Source organism: Symphalangus syndactylus, chromosome 5 (assembly GCF_028878055.3).
Source record: "Symphalangus syndactylus isolate Jambi chromosome 5, NHGRI_mSymSyn1-v2.1_pri, whole genome shotgun sequence".
NCBI classification, from domain to species: Eukaryota; Metazoa; Chordata; class Mammalia; order Primates; family Hylobatidae; genus Symphalangus; species Symphalangus syndactylus.
In genome coordinates this window covers 45,845,169-45,864,687 of record NC_072427.2, presented here as the reverse complement: position 1 = coordinate 45,864,687, position 19,519 = coordinate 45,845,169, and the positions used below count along the sequence as shown (strand labels likewise).

The 19,519-nt window shown below is 42.2% G+C and overlaps 2 protein-coding genes and 1 pseudogene across 4 annotated transcripts in view; 1 reads left to right on the top strand and 2 right to left on the bottom strand.

Annotated features, from left to right (window-relative positions):
• The window catches only part of ANXA2 (annexin A2), a 48,182-nt gene that overhangs the window by 26,801 nt on the left and 1,862 nt on the right, over positions 1–19,519 (bottom strand). For 2 of the 3 annotated variants that reach the window (XM_055278297.2, XM_055278298.2), the window contains exons 2-3: positions 8,239–8,297; positions 4,567–4,666 (exon numbers count right to left, since the gene is read on the bottom strand). In XM_055278297.2, the coding sequence (XP_055134272.1) occupies positions 4,567–4,666; positions 8,239–8,286 (148 nt within the window). In that variant the 5' untranslated portion in view covers positions 8,287–8,297. Of the gene's footprint in view, positions 1–4,566; positions 4,667–8,238; positions 8,298–15,132; positions 15,293–19,519 lie in introns of those variants that run through there. The other variant, XM_055278299.2, reaches the window with a different exon arrangement.
• Positions 10,931–11,554, bottom strand: LOC129482441 (large ribosomal subunit protein uL22-like). The gene has a single exon (XM_055278301.2). The coding sequence runs from the start codon at positions 11,499–11,501 to the stop codon at positions 10,947–10,949; it is 555 nt and encodes a 184-aa protein (XP_055134276.1). The 5' UTR covers positions 11,502–11,554; the 3' UTR covers positions 10,931–10,946.
• LOC134736620 (large ribosomal subunit protein eL42-like) lies at positions 13,423–13,733 on the top strand (annotated as a pseudogene).

The following is a 19,519-nucleotide window of genomic DNA, read 5'->3' as shown; positions in this document are numbered from 1 at the left end:
AAATCAATGGAACATTACATGGAGTGGGTAACGTCCCGGCACACTCACACACACGTGTGTACACATGGCTACTCCTGTCTAGGAGAGAAAGAGGCCCAGACAGTCATCGTCACGTGGTCCTTTGGCTTTCATTTCTATCAATACTTGAGGTTTATACCATGTCCTTTGATGTCAAGGAAACACCAACTACTCAGTATTGTGTCTTCCCGATGAAGGGTTTGAGGTAGGAGTGGGGCCAAGGTGTGGTGTAAGCTTCTTAATTACACTTAAGGTAAAAGGCATTCTATAAAAAGGTAAGATCTTAATTAGCTCACTTTTAAGTGGTTTTAGTTATCCAGTATCTAATAATATCAAGGAGAAGGAGAAAGGCACAAAAGGGTTGTTATCCTTTCCAACTAATGACTTCATTTTTGTTTTTAATTAAGTTTACTGCCTTCTACTATGAAAGTAATACAGGTCATCATAGAAAATTTGCAAAATACAGAAATACAGAATATACTGAAAGCCCAAGAAAGGAAAAGGATCAATTGCCCACAATTCCATCTACAGGCATACCTCAGAGATACTACTGGTTCGGTTCCTGACCATGAGAATAAAGCAAATACAGCAATAATGCAAGTCACACGATTTGGTTTCCCAATGCATATAAAAGTGTGATTATATTATATTAAGTGTGTAATAGCATTATGTCCAAAAAATACATATCTAAATTTTAAAAATACTTTTATTTCTAAAAAATGCTGGCACAGAGACAAAGTGAATAGCATTGCCACAAACCTTCAATTTGTAAAAACCACAATATCTACAAAGTGCAGTAAAGGAAGGACCATGAAGTGAAGTACATCTGTTTCCATTGCTAATGCCTTTTTTCTTTTTTGATTAAAAGAAATCATAGGCCAGCCCTATGATTTCACACCTGTAATCCCAGCACTTTGGGAGGCCAAGACAGGTGGGTCACATGAGGCCAGGGGTTTGAGACGAGCCTGGCCAACATGGTGAAACCCTGTCTCTACTAAAAATACAAAAATTAGCCAGTTGTGGTGGTGCATGCCTGTGGTCCCAGCTAGTCAAGAGGCCGAAACAGGAAAATTGCTTGAACCCAGGAGGGTTCTGCCAGGAGGCAGAGGTTGCAGTGAGTCAAGATCATGCCACTGCACTCCAGCCTGGTGACACAGCAAGACTCTGTCTTAAAATATATATATATAAATAAGTAAATAAATAAGTAGGCCAGGCGCAGTGGCTCACACCTGTAATCCCAGCACTTTGGGAGGCCAAGGCGGGTGGATCACGAGGTCAGGAGTTCAAGACCAGCCTGCCCAAGATGGTGAAACCCCGTCTCTACTAAAAATACAAAAATTATCCAGGCATGGTGGCACACACCTGTAATTCCAGCTACTCGGGAGGCTGAGGCAGAGAACTGCTTGAACCCAGGAGGCAGAGGTTGCAGTGAGCCAAGATCACACCACTGCACTCTAGCCTGGGTGACAGAGCGAAACTCGATCTCAAAAAAATAAATGAATAAAAATAAAATAAATAAAAAGTGGACCTAAGTGAAACTCACTGAACATTAAGTCTGGGGAAAAATAAAACGAGATGGAGAATCTAAAGCTAGACCACAAATATGAGACTTAGCAGAAGTCAGTAAGACCACAGATGAACAATGTTTTTCATATCTGAAAATAATTCAAGGCAATGAGAAAAATCCTTTCCTCACAGGTGGGTGCTACAACATCATGGCGCCTAAGAACACAGGCCTAGAGGTGGACAGAGCTGTGTTCAAATCCCAGTTTGATCCAAGGCCAAAAGACCTCAGGCATACTAATCCTGACTTGTATCACCCAAAACCTGGGGATGACGGAACACTTACATCAGAGGTTACTTTGAAGTTCATCTAAGATTAATATTCCTGAAGTGCTTGGTGCAATATCTGCCCACAATGAGCATTTCATAAATAGTTGCAATGATGATAATGTCAGCTGCTTTTGATCAAACTGGAATGTCGGAATCTAAATCTTAGCCCTCCAGACGTTTCTGTCTAAAAACTACAGTATTTTTCTACTAACTCCAAAAGGGCCTGAGGTATTTTTATTACCATGAGAGTTTCAGCTGTGACCAGAGTTCATTTGCGCAATCTTTACATTCCAGTGCACTAAGTGCTTTCTCATGCAGGGACAAAAGAAGTCTTTGTCCCATGCTTGTGAAAAGCACCATCTTTGCTGGATGAGTTAACTGCTAAACTTAGGGTTGCTGCAATGACATGTTGGGAAACCACATGAATCTAGGCACATCCAAATCGTGAAATAGGATGGGTTTTAGGAAAGCAAACCACATGGATGTGTATGTGCATGTCTGTATACGTGTGTGTGTGTGTTTTAAGGTAACATATTTTGAGCACCATCTATATGCCAGGCATCGTGCTAAATGCTTCATACTTTACAACAATCCCATGAGGTGGGAACTTTGAATAGCGCCCCTTTATAGGCAAGGAAACTCAGTCTTAGCAAAGTTCCGTGTTTTCCCCAAGTCGGGTGGCTAATGAGTGAGTTGTGGAGCCAGCATTTGAACCTGGGCTCACACACGCTCTCATCCACTGTGCTCCACTGACTGGAACTGGCTGTAGTGAAATAAGCCCTGCAGATTGTAGTTTAATTTTCTGATTAGTAACTTTTGGCAAGAATGGTCATTTAAAAGCACCACAAAAAAAAAAAAAAGATTGGGCCAGGAGCGGTGGCTCACACCTGTAATCCCAGCACTTTGGGAGGCCAAGGTGGGCAGATCACCTGGGGTGAGGGAATTCGAGACCAGGCTGACCAACATGGAGAAACCCTGTCTCTACTAAAAACACAAAATTAGCTGGGCATGGTGGTGTGTGCCTGTAATCCCAGCTACTAGGGAGGCTGAGGCAGGAGAATCGCTTGAAGCCGGGAGGTGGAGGTTGCAGTGAGCCGAGATGATGCCCTTGCACTCCAGCCTGGGCAACAAGAGTGAAACTCCATCTCAAAAAAAAAAAAAAGATTTTTTTTAAAGGTCTAATTTGGATGCTTCATTATTCTGCCCTCAGTTGTGCAGACAGTCATCTGGGGGGTGGTCCACAGCAACTGCAGAACATAAGGCTTCCCTGAGGCAGATGATGCAAATAAATCCTCACATCTTGTTAGAACCATAGAACGTTAAGTGGATTTTTCTACTCTCCTTCCTGTCTCTGGAAGCAACGTCACCAGATTCTACACGGTTTTAGGAAAGGTGACCATGTAATGTATCCTCCAAAATAAGACAGTTCTGAGAGTGAAAGGTGCATTATTAGTAAATATGTAGGCATAAACCAGGACATCATCCTAGTTATAGGTTCCCAGGTCATCCTGGTTGAGGTTTCTCAGTCTTTCAACGAACCGTATGTGAACTATGTAAGTGCGTCAGTAAGTTAAAACGCTGTACTTAGAAGAGAAAAATGTGACATGGCTCTTCACCAGGGGCACAAACCAGCAGCTGCTTTAATTATGCTGGGTCATGTCTGCATCCCAATCTGGCCTCAGGGTGAAAGGAAGTGCTTTATCCAAGGGGGGAAAAGTGGAGAATCACAAAAGTCACCACAAGAACTGCAATATTTTTCAGGGATTCAGAGGATGGGACAACCCCAAGGATTGCTTAATTAATATAAGCCCAGAAAGTCTGAAAATCCTATTTTGTAGACCCAGAAAACAATATAATGACCATAAGAAGCTCTTGCTCAACCCTAACCAATTAGCACTTTATTTGCTTTATTTCAAGAGGAAGGCTTTTATGCCTCCTGGTCTTCTCTTACTCATCCTAGAACTTGAGGAAATACATTCATTCTGAAAACTCTTCTAATTCCAGCTCCAGGCCTAAGGAGCAGCAGAACTTGCAGGGGTTTAAAAAAAAAAAAAAAAAAAAAAGTCTGAATTTTTCACTCTCTAGATCAATCTAAGAGCAATGCTGTAAGATTTTCCCAGCATTTTTCCAGCAAATGTAATTAAATTAAAGGGGATTTGGAACAAGAAATGCCCTTACGGACCACCATGACCAACTTCTTCCTTGCAGAAGAGGGACTGAAGCCTCAAAGTTAAGAGCTGCACCCAAAAGCATACCCCTAGGACCAAATCTGGCTCCCAGACTGATTCCTTTTAACCACTACTTGGTTAAAATACTATCTCATGTTGTAGATCTCTCCAAAGAGAAGAAAGGGGGGGTGGGGGAGGAAAGAAAGGAAGGGAGGGAGGAAAGGAAAGAAAGAAGCGAAGGGAGGGAGGAGGGAGGGAGGGAGGGAGGGAGGAAGGAAGGAAGGAAGAGCAGGAAGGAGGGAGAAGAGAAAGAGGGAGAGAAGGAAGAAAGGGAGAAGGGAGGGAAGGAGAAAAGGAAAAAGAAAGAAAGAAAGGAGGGAGGGAAGGAAGGAAAGGAGGCATGGGTTAAGCTAGGTCTGGATCCACTCCATTAAAGCTCGATGACAATTTCAAATCGCCAATGTATGGAGATTTGAGTGAGAATAAAGAGACAACCAAAAATGTCTCAGTAAGACCCTGACAAGAAGAGGGCAAATGTATCACCTACCTTTGGTCTTGATGGCTGTTTCAATGTTCAAAGCATCCCGCTCAGCATCAAAGTTAGTGTAGGCTTTGACTGACCCATATGCACTTGGGGGTGTAGAGTGCTGAGGTTAAAAGACAAACATACTCAAATGACACACATTTAAAATCCTCTTCTTATATTTCAAGAAAAATATGTTTTCCTACTGTTTCTTTTAACAATTCAAATCATTCTCATACTAGGTAACTAGGTAAGTATTAACACGCCATCACACTTCACGCAAGCAATTTCATTTTTTCTAATAAGAATTCTTCAAAGGCTCAGCTAGTTTAGAATATGCTGTCTCAATTTCAACTTTTCATCTTACTTTTAGTGAGAGCTCAAAAGTAGACAATGCAAAGCTGGAGACCTGGAGCCAGCATTTATTCAGGAAGGCTCTGAAGACCATTAAACTGGGCTGGCAACAATTCGAAATAAGCTGAAAATGTGGAAATGCCTCAATGACAAGGGTGTTTAGCCAAGTTTCTGGTACAGGCACATGAATTTCTACTGGGCCGGTGTTGCTGAGCTTCCAATTCAGATAAATGAGGGAAGCAGCTTCTCCCACCTCTTTACTTTGGTCACCACTGTGGCACCAAGGTGGTCTGGCCAGACGGCCCACATCCTCCTTGTGTTTCCTCCCCTCTCTCCTCTGTATCCTTCCCTCTGCCTTTGTTAACACCATCCCTTCTGCCTACCACCCTCCACTCTTCCTAAGATTTCTTATTGCCTTTTAAACCACACCCTCTTCCTTTCCCAATGCTTTTCTTTTCTTTTCTTTTTCTTTTCTTAGGTAGGGTCTCACTCTGTTGCCCATGCTGGAGTGCAGTCGTGTGATCACGGCTCAGTGCAACCTCAACCTCCTGGGCTCAGGTGATCCTCCCACATCAGCCTCCTGAGTATCTGGGATTACAGGCACCTGCCACCACACCGGGCTAATTTTTTCATATTTTTTGTAGAGACGGGATTTCGCCATGTTGCCCAGGCTGCTCTTGAACTCCTGGGCTCTAGTGATCCTCCCATCTTGGCCTCCCAAAGTGCTGGGATTACAGGCATGAGCCACCATGCCCGGCCTTTCAGTGCTTTTCAAAGCTCATTATCCTTCCCGATCTGACAGATGGGAATCTCCCATTCCAGATTGAGGTAAGGAAAATGGTGTGCTTCTACATCAGTTCTCCTTTCAAGGTATTAACTTCCCTCCTTCTTTGAAATGCTCTTATAGTTTTCCCTCTCCCTGCTACCCAGTCCCAAAGCTAAGGGCAGACAAAGAGGATGGACATTGTGGTTGTGGTTGCCTGATGGCTGGTGGAGGCAGCATCACTGCCCACCCTCAACATCAAGGCTCCCATCCTGCAACCCACCCCAACCACCCCAGCACATAATGCCCATATAATGTGATGACTTGGCCTTGGCGCAGTTTCTGTGAAGAGTGAAAAGGCCAAGATCCCTGAGCTACTTCTCCACCCGCAGGCATCACATTATAAACCACCCAGCACCCACGCCACTCCATTTTATTAGCACTGAGACTGTATAGGTGAGCAACTAAGATGCCTTCCTCCTAGATGACTCCCAGGACAGGCCAGAAATCTGAGTTCAGTATTTGACAAATGTTTCCAAATGCACTTGTGAGGACTATCTTGGCCAAATATTAAATACAGTTCATATTTATAACCTGACATGCAATGCATTATCAAAGTATGTTCCACCTAATTTCACCACTTAAACTTTCCAGTAAGATGAACTTGATGACACAGAGCACACATTCAGGCAAAAGGCAAAGTGCTATTTTGAAATACTCAGTGTATTTGCTATGGAAGCTATAAAATGTGGATGAAATCTAAGGAAAAACATTTTCCCATTTATTAAGAGTGCCATCAGTTATTTACAAGGCAGGCAGTCCAGGCATTGAGCCATATCACGTATGACTGCATTTACCAGGAGATATGTCGTCTTGTTCCAAAAACAACAGTGAGTGAGGAAAAGTTTTGTGTCATTTTATAGTGTCTCTAGAAATGAAATTAAATACAGAATTGAACCTATTACCTATAAAATCCACTTGTCTGAAATGAAATTAGTGAGGCAAAGTTGAGTTATCTTTTCTTCCCTTAAAATACTGGGGAACATGTGACATTTTCTATTTCTGCCCCACCTCTCCACACATAGAAATATACTAAAGTAGAGTAACTTCAGAGGCTACACGAAAAGCCCTCTTATAAAACCTGATAGCAAAAACAATCTAAGTCCATTAGAGAAACAAATTATTTAGCACCTGAATTTGTCTGACCTCAACATGTAGTTTGTACTGTTGCCAAAAACAGCATGCACAAGTTTCAAGAAGAAAAAAGATTTTTTAAAAACTCTAAAGGCTTTATACTCCACACAACCTGCGCTTTCACAGGCTCCATTAATTTGAACATTTTGATGGCAAGTGCCATGAACAATACAGAGGATCTTGTACCATGTGACCCAAGTCACTGTCAACCCTCTGTTGAGTGATTCATTACATTTTAATTTCAATCAAAGCATATTTTGAAAGATCTGTAGGATATGGCTACAAACCAGTATCAGTGCTGAGTTTGTGTAAAAGCCATTTCTGCCAAGATGACCTGGAAGATGTATAGTATCATTAGTTATTTTACATATTCATAATTTATATTCCACTTGATTCTAAAAGTATTTGAAATAATTTTAATTTCACATACAGCTTAAATTTTTTAATTGTAAAAAAAAAAAGAAACAAACGCAACAGAATTTCTAGGTTCACATATTTCCTACGAAAGAAAATTCAATTTAGTTCTGAACTCCCTAATAGCCAAAGCAAAAAAGGAAACAGATGAATTATAATAATTTCATTATATTCTTGGTTTTTTAAAAGAAATATCCTAGCTTTTTTAGAGAAAATATTTTCCAGGTGTGAAATTTTTTAAAGTATAGGTCCTCGAGCCTACACGGTGGCTCATGCCTGTAATCCCAGCACTTTGGGAGGCCAAGGCAGGCAGATCACGAAGTCAAGAGATCAAAACCAACCTGGCCAACATGGTGAAACCCGGTCTCAACTAAAAATACAAAAATTAGCTGGGTGTGGTAGTGTGCGCCTGTAGTACCAGCTACTCAGGAGGCTGAGGCAGGAGAATCTCTTGAACCCAGGAGGCAGAGGTTGCAGTGAGCCAAGATCACAGCCTGGCAACAGAGTGAGACTCCGTCTCAAAAAATAAATAAATGAATAAATAAAATAGAAGTATAAGTCTTCATCTGGAATAACTTCCTGGACACTGTAAGAAATCCAAAAGATGCAGAATTATTTTTGATATGGCTGTGGCTTATGCCAACCAGTGATAAAATCCCAGGACATGACATTAAAAGTCATGTATCATCATAACAATTATTACCAGTGACATGCTAAGTATGGCAGAATAAAATTCCAGCCATTCCAGTGTCACTAATTCTGTCCAATTTTAATGTGAGGCCAAGAAAAGTTTCCAGTGCCATGATATTTCCTTCAAATTGAACTACTAGGAACAGCTGAAGTATTGAGGAAGAGGAGAACCAAATGATGACTGTCTGAATTGTCCCCATCTTCCTTAGAGGTACAAGGATAGAGAGTAACATGGTTATCCAGAGAGATGTCCAACTTGCAAGTGAAAGTGATATACTTACATCACCCTCCAAGCTGAGCTTGCACAGGATTTCGTGAACAGTGGACATTTTGAAGGAAGCTGGAAAAAAAGTACAACAAAAAGGCTTTACGAAGAGGCTTTCCTTTACTCTGAAGCACAGCGATTCATTATGCTAATTTCTACTCCTTGGACCATTTCATCTAAGGATATTAGAGTAATTTTTGCAAATAGATTCAATTCCCATCTTATGACTGAAAAAACTAAAGCTCAGACATGGTCTGTCTTGGGTTGGGATGGACTACTAAACTAGCCAGTCTTTCTCTTACTCTATGTAAATAGAACCTGGGGAGACTGATTTGTGAATGCAAAAACAAAATGTTCCCCATGGCTAATGCAACCTGTTCAGACAGGATAAAACTGAGCCTTCAACTTCTCATAAAAGGTGATGGGCTTGCCAAACCAGCCACTACTTCTGTATTTCTCACAAGTAATTAAACATACTGAGAAGGACCTGAAAGCTATGATGTGAATTGAAATTAGTAGCATTTTCATGTTGCCCTAATTCTTAATTGGAACCTTTATTATTACCCATAATTACTTTCTTAGTCTAATGAAACTTGGAAGATATTAAAGTATTTATGAGAAAGACGATGGACAGATTTTCTGACCTTAACTCATTCCATAAAGGACTGAATCTGTTGTATTTAAGATTCTAAATGGCTGAAATGAAGTCATCTTCCAGTTAATATACTTAATGGGGCAGCAAAACAATAGCCTGATGAATTAGCTTTCCAGCTTTGCAATCATACAGTTCTCGGAATTGATACACCCAATCCCTGCCAATAAGGAGTGCTCAGTTGGTGGTAAATTTATCTCAACAGAGACAAGACAGGTCATCAACATAATCACCCCAAAAATAAAGAAAATAGAGTAGAGCTGCATCCTGAAATAGACAGGAACGACATTTAAATTGCAGTGACACCTGCTTTGGTCTCTTTTTGCTTAATATTCTTTGATCAAAGAAACTGCACACACGCAAATTCAGCTTTCTATTCTCTTCAGTTTGCTTAGTCTAAATATTTTCATAAAACTGGTTTGGTGAGAGTATTTGACATAGATATTTGCTAACTTATAGGAACATTTTGGACTAAGCAGATCCCAGGCCTGGTGTGTGGAGAAAGTGGGGAAATGTAAGAGGAGAGGATTCGCCTTTAGTTTTGGTGAAGGATGTATTTTTGCAAGATTCTCACCCTGGGCTCTCCCCCAGACCACTACTCTCTTCTTGATACTCACAGAAGCTTTTTATGCACAGCGAAAAGTCAGTCAAAGACCTTCCACTTCCCCCACACTCACAACTCTCAGACAGCCTCCCCACCCCAATTTGTCCCACCGATGGGGTATAATTCTGGTTTGTAAAAAGTATTGCTCTAGGAATAAACTGTGGTACATTCAGACATGGAATATTATTCAGCACTGAAAAGAAATGAGCCATCAAGCCATGAAAAGACACAGAGGAACCTAAATCGCACATTGCTAAGTGAAAGAAGCCAACTGAAAAGGTAACATAGTGTATAGTTCCAACTGCATACCATTCTGGAAAAGGCAAAATTATGGGGACAGCAAAAAGATCAGGGATTCACGGGAGGAGGAAATGAATAGGTAGAGCAAAGAGGATTATTAAGGCAGTGAAATGATTCTATATGATACTGTAATGGTGGATGCATGCCATGTATTTGTCAAAATCCATGTACAACACTAACAGTGAATGCTAATGTAAACTACGGACTGAGTGATAATGATGTGTCAATGTAGGTTTATCAGTTCTAACAAATGTACCACCCTGATACAGGATGTCAACAGTGGAGGCTATGCATATGTGGCAACAGGGGAACATGAGCATTCTTTGTATTTTCCATTCAACTTTGCCATGAACCTAAAACTTTCCTAAAAATGAAGACAATCGGCTGGGTGCAGTGGCTCACATCTGTAATCCTAGCACTTTGGGAGGCTAAGGCAGGCGGATCACGAGGTCAGGATACAGAGACCAGCCTGGCCAAGATGGTGAAACCCCATCTCTACTAAAAGTACAAAAATTAGCTGGGCGTGGTGGCGGGCGCCTGTAATCCCAGCTACTTGGGAGGCTGAGACAGGAGAATAGCTTGAAACCAGAAGGCAGAGGTTGCAGTGAGCTGAGATCACACCACTGCACTCCAGCCTGGGCAACAAGAACAAAACTCCATCTCAAAAAAAAAAAAAAAAAAAAAAAAAAAAACAATTTTAAAAAGTCTTGCTCTGTAGCAGAACCATCCAAAACAGTAGCCACTAGCCTCATGTGGCTACAAAGCATCTGAAATGTGGTCAGTGCAAACTGAGATGTGCTGTAAGTATAACGGACATACTGAATTTTGAAGACATAGTATGAAAAAAATATATAAAATCTCTCATTTATAATTTCTTTCTTGGTAAAGGCAGGGTCTTGCTATGTTGCCCAGGCTGGTCTCGAACTCCTAGGCTCAAGTGATTCAAGTGCTGAGATTACGGGCATAAACCACTGTGTTCAGCCCAATAATTTAAGTATTGATCATATATTGCAACTATGATATGTTTAATATAGCTTATTTCCATTTAATTTCACCCATTTATTTTGCCTTTCTTAATGTGGCTACTAGAAAATTTTCAATATATGCAGCTCATATTCTATTTCTTTTTTTTTTTTTCCTTTTTATTACATTTATTTTAATGCTGAATTTACTCCCATGCCATAAGTTTTTGTTTCTTCAGTTTCTTCTGGGATATCTTTTTCTTCTGGGCAACCTCCTCTTCTGGTTTAGGAACAATGTGTTCCTTTTCCGTAAGGATCATCTCAATGTGGCAGGGAGAGCTCATGTATGGGTTAATCCGACCATGAGCTCTGTAGGTCCGGCGGCGCATCTTAGGTGCTTTGTTCACTTGGATATGCTCAATGACCAGAGAATCTACGTCTAAACCCTTAAGTTCAGCATTACTCTCTGCGTTTTTAAGCATGTGCAGCAAAAATTCAGCACTCTTTTTGGGCCACTGACCTTGTGTCCAGCCCCACTGCTTGGCCTGCGCACACCTGCCAACTCCACCATTGTAACGTCGGAATGGTACGCACTGTTTCTGTAAAGTGACATCTTTCAGATACTTCGTGGCTTTTCGTATATGCATACCCTTGATGGCCTGAGCAGTTTCACGAGTGTTCTTAAAGTGAACACGAAGATTGGAACCTCTTGATTTGCATGATTTCGTGGGGTTCTCCGGGTCAAGTGAATAGCGAACCATTTTCACAGATTACCTCAGGCTGCTTAGGGAAAGAGTCTCATATTCTATTTCTATTGAGCAGTACTGGTCTAGGGGATCCCAGAGAGCCATAACCCAATCTTAATCCCAAAACCTTTGTAACAGCCACAAGTTTGAATCTTCTTGATTTTTTTTTCTTTTTTTTTTTAATGTTTCAGTAGAGACAGGGTCCCACTATGTTGCCCAGGCTAGTCTTGAATTCCTGGGCTCAAGCAATCCCTCCGCCTTAGCCTACCAAAGCACTGGGATTACAGGGGTGACCCACCACGCCTAGCCCTTTTTTTTTTTTTTTTTTTCCTCAGACAGAGTTTCTCTCTCTGTTACCCAGGCTGGAGTGCAGTGGTGCAATCATAGCTCACTGCAGCCTTGATCTCCAGGGCTCAAGAGATCCTCCTGCCTCAGCATCCCAAGTAGCTGGGCCTACAGGCGTGTGCCACTACACCTGGCTTTTTTTTTTTTTCAGTAGAGATAATGTCGCATTATGTTGCCCAGGCTAATAGTCTTCTTGACAGAGCAAGAGATCTCCAGCCTCAACATGTACCAAGAAACACTAGAGGGTCTCATCAGTATCCCTCAGCCAGAGAATTACCGAAGCAGAGGTGAAATTCCTAGGACGGACATCAGACCACCCAAGCCCCGGCCTCAACTACCGCCCCTGGACTCAGTCAGAACTGGACCAGGTCTGCAGCAGGGGATAAACTGTTGTCATCTGCCGTGCAGAATTCTAGTCTCTATCATAAACAGGCAAGAAATAAAAAATGCCAAAAGTAAAACAAAAGCAAAAACAGGGGACCAGCAAGTCAGAGTTGCAAACAGAGTTGTTTCCACTTAGAGAGTATAGATTTAAATTCCACTCGTTTATTAAATCAGGTACCTCACATCGGTTCTGATGTTTAGAAAATCTCAACTAGAGGCACGGTAACTTTTCACTGTGTTGTTCTTTCAAGTTGTCGTTCAAGCTCTGAGCTTTGTAGACTGCTGCCTACCCGTGTCCCACATGGGACTCCCCAGTACTGTGCAGATCAAAGACAATCTGATAGGCTTCTTTACACTCTCCATTCATGTTAATTCTTCTCCCACAGCCACAACACCTTGAGGAGACTGTTAAAAGCCCCACAAATCTTCCTTTCGGTTTCACCATTCATAACTGTGCTGCTCTTTCATCAAATCAGTCCTGCATGCCACCACCAACTAAATCTCTCTATTTAATCTTGTCAAAATCATTCGACATCATTCAAAATCATCCTCTAGCAGAGCCCAGCCTTCAAAGATGAGCATCAGAATCCAGCCTCAGTTCCCTCTGTTTACTCCCCAGCTAAAGTAGACTAGGGCCAAAGTGTGACTTGCCTCTCCACAGTCACCACTACTTCAGTATCTGCTCCAACAGGGTCACCACGACCCCTACTCCACAGAACTCTATCTTGCCTTTCACTGCCAGGGCACTTTTTGATACCACTTCATTCATCCATTCGGCAGAATGTTTTAAGTGCCCTACACGTGCCAAGTATTCAAATGGTGAATGCATAGGTACAGGTCAAAGCAGTAGAGAGTATATGGTTGACCTCATCTTCCCTACATAGTCCCAGTCCCCCTACAGATTTAAGATTATCTTTACATAATGTAGGTGCTAAATCAACTTGAAAACAATGAGTTGCTATTTTGCATAACATTTATATTATTTATAACCATTCTGCAGGAAAACAAAAAAACCACAAACATCACAATAACCACAAAGTCACACTTACCACAAAGCAGTATCTACGAAATTTAACATTATCCCATGCAGGTGCCTTTTGTATCCATATAAATATTTCCTACTTCATGTGAGTTTAATGGTAAACATTTTCACCCTAGAAATAAAATATGGCCTCTTTCCTCCCATGCCGATAGCATGCCAGAAAACATGGTGAACATCCCTAAAACCCACTGGGCTTTCTGTAAGAAGTGTGGCAAGCACCAACCCCACAAAATGGCACAATACCAGGGCTCCCTGTATGCCCAGGGAGAGCGGCGTTAGACAAGAAGCAGAGTGACTATGGTGGGCAGACCAAGCCAATTTCCTGGAAAATGGCTCAAACTCCAAAGGAGGTTGTGCTGAGGCTTGAGTGTGCTGATCCCATCTGCAGATCTAAGAAAATGCTGGCTGTTAAGATACACAAACATTTTCCACTGGGAGGAGATAACAAAAGAAAGGGCCAAGTGATCCAGTTCTAGGCGCCATCTTTTGTTTTATTATGAGGACAATAAAATCTTGAAGTTATGTCCAAAAAACAAAACAAAATAAAAAGAAATAAAATACAGTGCTTGCTTCTTCACTCCATCAAATCCCCTAGCAATGCAAAGTCACTTTGCATATGATCTATTATTCGCTAGAAGGAACAGTTGGCTTTGCGATTCACTGTTTGTTAAAACATTACTTTAATATAGCATCTTTGACTAATGAGAATGTGTCAGTGTGCTGCTATCCTTGAAAGCAGGAAAAGGAAGTCTTGGCAGTGCTACTGTAGGTTACAAACACTGGTAATACGCAAGGAATTAATCAACGAAAACCCATACCAAGCATACGCTGAGCTTGCACTATATTAAAGGATACAAAAGACACTTATAAAACTGTGAAATGCAGACTTCCACCCTGCAGGACCTTTGAGCTCTCTTCCCTTCGTGCCTCTGTGACACACTGAGAGTCTAGTCCAGGGTCACCCAGTGAATTAAGTGGCTGAGGCAGGGCTGAAACCCAGATCCCCAGACTCCTGGGCCAATGCCCTTTCAACCTCACCACAATGGTTCTTTATTCTAAGTGATTAAGACACAGAGAGAAAGATCATAGTCATCAGAGTGGGATTAGTTAAGGGCTTAACAGGGAGGCGCTGACTGCCTAGGCTGAGAAGGGTGAATCACCACTGGAGGTTCCAGCCGAGAAGCAAGGGGGAAGGCCTGGGGAGAGGGGAAGAGGAATAATGCCCCAGGGTGGCAGAAGAACAAGAGTACAGGCTGGAAAATGAGCCATGTCCAGTGGGGTGCCCTGTGGGGAACCTAAAATGTAAGTCTCTGAATGGTGCAAAGTTAACCTTGCCTATGGAAATATTGGGGAACCCATGAGCCAAAATGATTGGGACTCAGTACTCACATTTATCTATTCACCAAAACATTTGCTCTAGAGGCAGAATTTTCTTACTGAAAACAACTACTCTGACTTTAGTGTACTTATTGTTTTGAATGAAAATAAAAAATGAAGCCCACATGCTATATGAGACAATTTCAACTCTACTCACTCCTCATCACCGTGTAAAATTCATAAATCCATTAAAAACAGAACCACTACTCCTTTTCTGGCAGACTTCTCAAAATAACATGAAAATGGCAGTTTGCACCACTCTTTCCAACACTTCAACCTCACCCAGCTGGTTGGTTTCAACTCGCCAACGAGAAAAAAAAAAAAATCAGCAAATGCAATCTGTTGATGAGTACATCTACACATCAGTGCCTTCCATTCCCAGGGAGGGCAGGGTCACTAGACAACATCATTAAAATGACCCTTTATCAGAGAACGTTTTTCTGTTTCAGGAAATAAACTAGAGGTACAGGGAGACTTACCGATAAGAGCCATACCCACCTCAAACTGGTTTAAAATCATTCACCACTTGGGTAGGAAAACAGGTCACTTGGCCCCACCCTAATGAAAAGAACAGTTTCTTCTGCCTTGAAAAGGCTGATAAATGAGACTGTGAATGCCTGGCTAAAAAAGCTCCCAGTGCAAGGCTGATCATTAATGAAATCCGTGCAGTTATTGAGAAACAAGTCATTTACATTTTACATAAGGACTGTATTATTTAGCTTGGTGCAAAAATAACTGCCATTACTTTCAATGGCAAAAACCACAATTAACTTTTGTACCCACCTAATAATTTAAGGGTTTGTCCTTTAAAAAAAAACTATATAGATTTCATTTTATTTTATTGTCTTACTACAAAAGTGTAGTTACAAACAAAAAAAGGACAAGTGAAGCAGTTTTAACTTCACTCTCAAAAAGAAAAGTAAAAGTTTACAAAAGGTTAAAACAAACAAACAAAAGAAAACTTACAAGTCAACACTTCAAATAGTAAAAACACATTCTACTGAACTGAATTAAGAACCAGTTCCAAAAAGCCCAAATGTTAATCTGAACAAACAAAAACATACTGCAATAGGGCTGGTCTGCACAGGCAAATCTAAGTCTAATCCAGAAGTTTTGTGGACACACCCACTTCACAGTTTAAACGTAGAGTGTTGATGCGTTACCACAAAACAGATTCTTAGCAACCATGATGAATCAGTCAGGGACTGGATGATTCAAATGAAAATTTTAAAGCAAAAATGGGTAGGGGTGGGAGTGTGGAGAGTTGGGTTTCTCCATCGAAGTTCTTACTGTACACAGTCCTGGACACACAGTCTACAGGCCACACTGGAATTTTAAACTTAAAAAAAAAAAAAAAGCATGTACTGGGTGAGGAGAGGGCTTCCCACTGTACTCCATCCTCCACCCACCTACTGCATCTTTATTTAAAAGAACCCTTTTGAAAGCAGACACTCTTCTCCTTGGTTTCGCGGTCTTGATTAATGACTGAGTCACAGGGCCAACTGGAATTCGGCCCAGTGGCCTTGATCAAACTGGGCAGGAGGGACACACAGCACTTGCTCCAGCTTGTCTCTTCTGTGATCTGATCTGAATCAATATTTGTTTGCTCCCTACTGACTTGTTGCAGCTTCATGCTCTCACAGCCTCTCTCTGCTGGTCTCCTGATCTGGGGTTGGAGTGGGAGGAAAGAGACCGGCAGGAAGAATGATGTCACTTGGCATGAAGCACTTTCAGGGTTGGGAAATTCAGGCCTTCAAGTCTACAACTCAATTTCAGTGTTTTATGGCCCACATATTTTCAACAGGGCCTGGCCGCCTACAGAAAAAAGGCTAACACCAGCATTCAAGATCTTCCACACTGTGGACTTACCTACCTTTCCTTAAATACCTTCTAGACACACACACATGCATACACGCATCCTGCACAGAAGAGTTAACTGGGCTTTTAACTCTTCTCCAAACATGCTCAGCACTTTCTAAGTTCTCTCTACCAGGAACCTCAATCTTAATTAGCTGACATCTGAATGAGTCTTTAGGATACAGGAAATCATAAATGCCGCCTTTCTCACACACCCCTCCTTGCCCTGTGCTTCTGCAGCTTTTTATGTGTCTGTGCAACATTAGAGTTGCATGTGTAAAGTCTGTCTTCCATATTATCCACCCACAGGGTTTCCAACCTACTCCTTCCTGTTTCCTCATAGGTCTGAGCACAGTGCCTGGCACACGATAGGCATTCAATTTCATCTTGGGATGGTTTATACACACTGGGTCTTTCTATATTAGAAAGTCTTTTTTTCTTCCTTTCCAACACACTGTCCTTCCTCAATTTTCTCTCTCCTTCAGACTGGACATTTCAAATGCAGTTCCAGTTCCGTGCATTCAGAGCTGGAGGCTTAAATCACCAACTTCTGCGAATCTTAGCAAAGCCCAGCAGGTCGCTTCGGGGCAGCCTCTTACCAACATACAGCCATGCCCCCCACCTCTGTACTGTCAGGGATACTTGAGTCTTAGCTCTGTCCATAGGACCACATGGGAATGTAACCTACAACTCCTGGCAAGAAGGCAGCAAAGAGGCAGGATGTATGATCGGCCTTAGGACTCTGATTTCCTCTGAGCTGTAAGTGTACAGCCTGGGTGTGGCAGGGAGACAAAGGACATGGACAAAGGGCTCCATATCACAGTCACTCCCTAGAATAAGAAATTTCTGGGCCGGGCGCGGTGGCTCACACCTGTAATCCCAGCACTTTGGGAGGCCAAGGTGGGCGGATCACCTGAGGTCAGGAGTTCGAGACCAGCCTCAACATGGAGAAACCCCGTCTCTACTAAAAATACAGAAAATTAGCGGGGCGTGGTGCTGCATGCCTGTAATCCCAGCTACTCGGGAGGCTGAGGCAGGAGAATTGCTTGAACCTGGGAGGCGGAGGTTGCGGTGAGCCGAGATCATGCCATTACACTCCAGCCTGGGCAACAAGAGCGAAACTCCATCTCAAAAAAAAACAAAAAAAGAAATTTCTACACCACACCTGGGGTAAAACTCAGGCCACTTGGGTGCTACCGACTTGTCTTCTAACAAGGTTGAGCTCAGCTGGATTAAAGCTGCAGGGTGGGCCAGGCACAGTGGCTCAAGCCTGTAATCCCAGCAGTTCGGGAAGCCGAAAGACGGGAGGATCACTTGAGCTCAACAGTTCCAGACCAGCCTGGCCAACATGATGAAACCCTGTCTCTACTAAAAATACAAAAATTAGCCCAGCATGGTGGTAGGCGCCTGTAATCCCAGCTACTCAGGAGGGTGAGGCTGGAGAATCACTTGAACCTGGGAGGCGGAGGCGGAGGCTACAGTGAGGAGAGATCATGCGACTACACTCCAGGCTGGGTGACAGAGTCAGGCTCCATCTCAAAAAAAAAAAGAAAAAGAAACAAAGCTTCAGGGTGTACCCTAGAAGGGAGATTTGGAAGTAATCTGGTGAAACCACCCAGAAGGACAAATATGGGCATCTCCTGACCCCTACTGCTGACCTGTCCCTCGAGAAAGTAGATGAGGACTGCCTCTGGCAACAGCAGAAGAAAAAAGATACCAAGCAGTGAATGGGTGGAAAGAATTTTTTTAAAGGACTGGAATTTCCTCTGGTATGGCCTACAACTAGAATAGGGTGTGGCACCAAGGAAAGTGAAGAGGGTTCTCATGTGAAAAAAAGGGGAACATTCCGTTTCTATTTAATTCTCATAATCGAATCCGGAAGGCAGCTTAAGACACCACAACTTTAAGCAAAACTTCCCCGAGGTAGGTAAAATATGAAGTTTAGGTCTGTGGAACAGCTGGATTAAAGGGGAAATGAACCCCCGCCAAGTTTAGAAACTAGTATTAATTTGGGAAAATATGAAGTTTAAAATCCAACAATTCACTTATTTTGTCTCTTTTCTTTCTCTCTCCACCCGATTTAAGGTCTAAGGAGCAGGGATTTTCTTCCTGGGGCGGGGGGGGGGGGTCTGTTTTGTTCACTGCTGTATCCCTAGTGCCCATAACTATGAGTGGAACACAGTAGGTGATTAATATTTTGTGGAATAAATGGTTGTTTAAAGCAGCCCACTAGAGCCTGAGACTCCTTTTGTGACAATCCCGCTCTCCTTTAATGAAAAATGTCTCCGCAGGCTCCAGGCTCTGCACAAGCAAAGAGTGAGAACAAAAGCTCCAGACAATGCATTAGTGCCAGATTCTAGGCCCAATGGTGTAGGAAGAGCCTACAGCCCTCAAAATCAATAGCAATTATAGAAGCATATCTAGTTTGCCAGGAAAACTACTTAAATCAGAAATTAGCCAGGAAACTAACGGCCATGACTGCAAGCCTAATGTCAATCAATACCATAGTTTAATAGCTCAAAGACACAAGATGTTAAATATTGAGACTCCAGTGCAAGACTGAGCTCCTAATCAAAGTCAGTGAGTCAGCAATATTTCCTGGGCATTTACCACAGGCAGTCTACTTGGCACTGCGGGAAATTACAAAATCTAGACGGTCTCCAAATCACAAATCTCCAATTGTAAAAATGCACATAGATGGTCACATCCTTCCACTGCAGATGCAATGGACACTTTTGGAGAAACCCTTGACCTTTAGATAATCGACAGACTTGGAAGAAGGGAAGAAATTACTAAGCAGGACTGTGTTAACACTCTTGGCCCTTGCCCATCAAGGGCACCTCTGCTGCCCCAGTCTTACCAAAACTCTTCCTTCATATTGCCTGAATATTACCGCTTTGAGTTCTATAAATTATAGATCTGTTTAGGTGAACGAGGTTTTTTTAATTATTATTATTTTACGTATTTATTTTTTGAGACTGGGTCTTGCTATGTTGCTCACATTGGCCTTGGACTCAAGAGATCCACT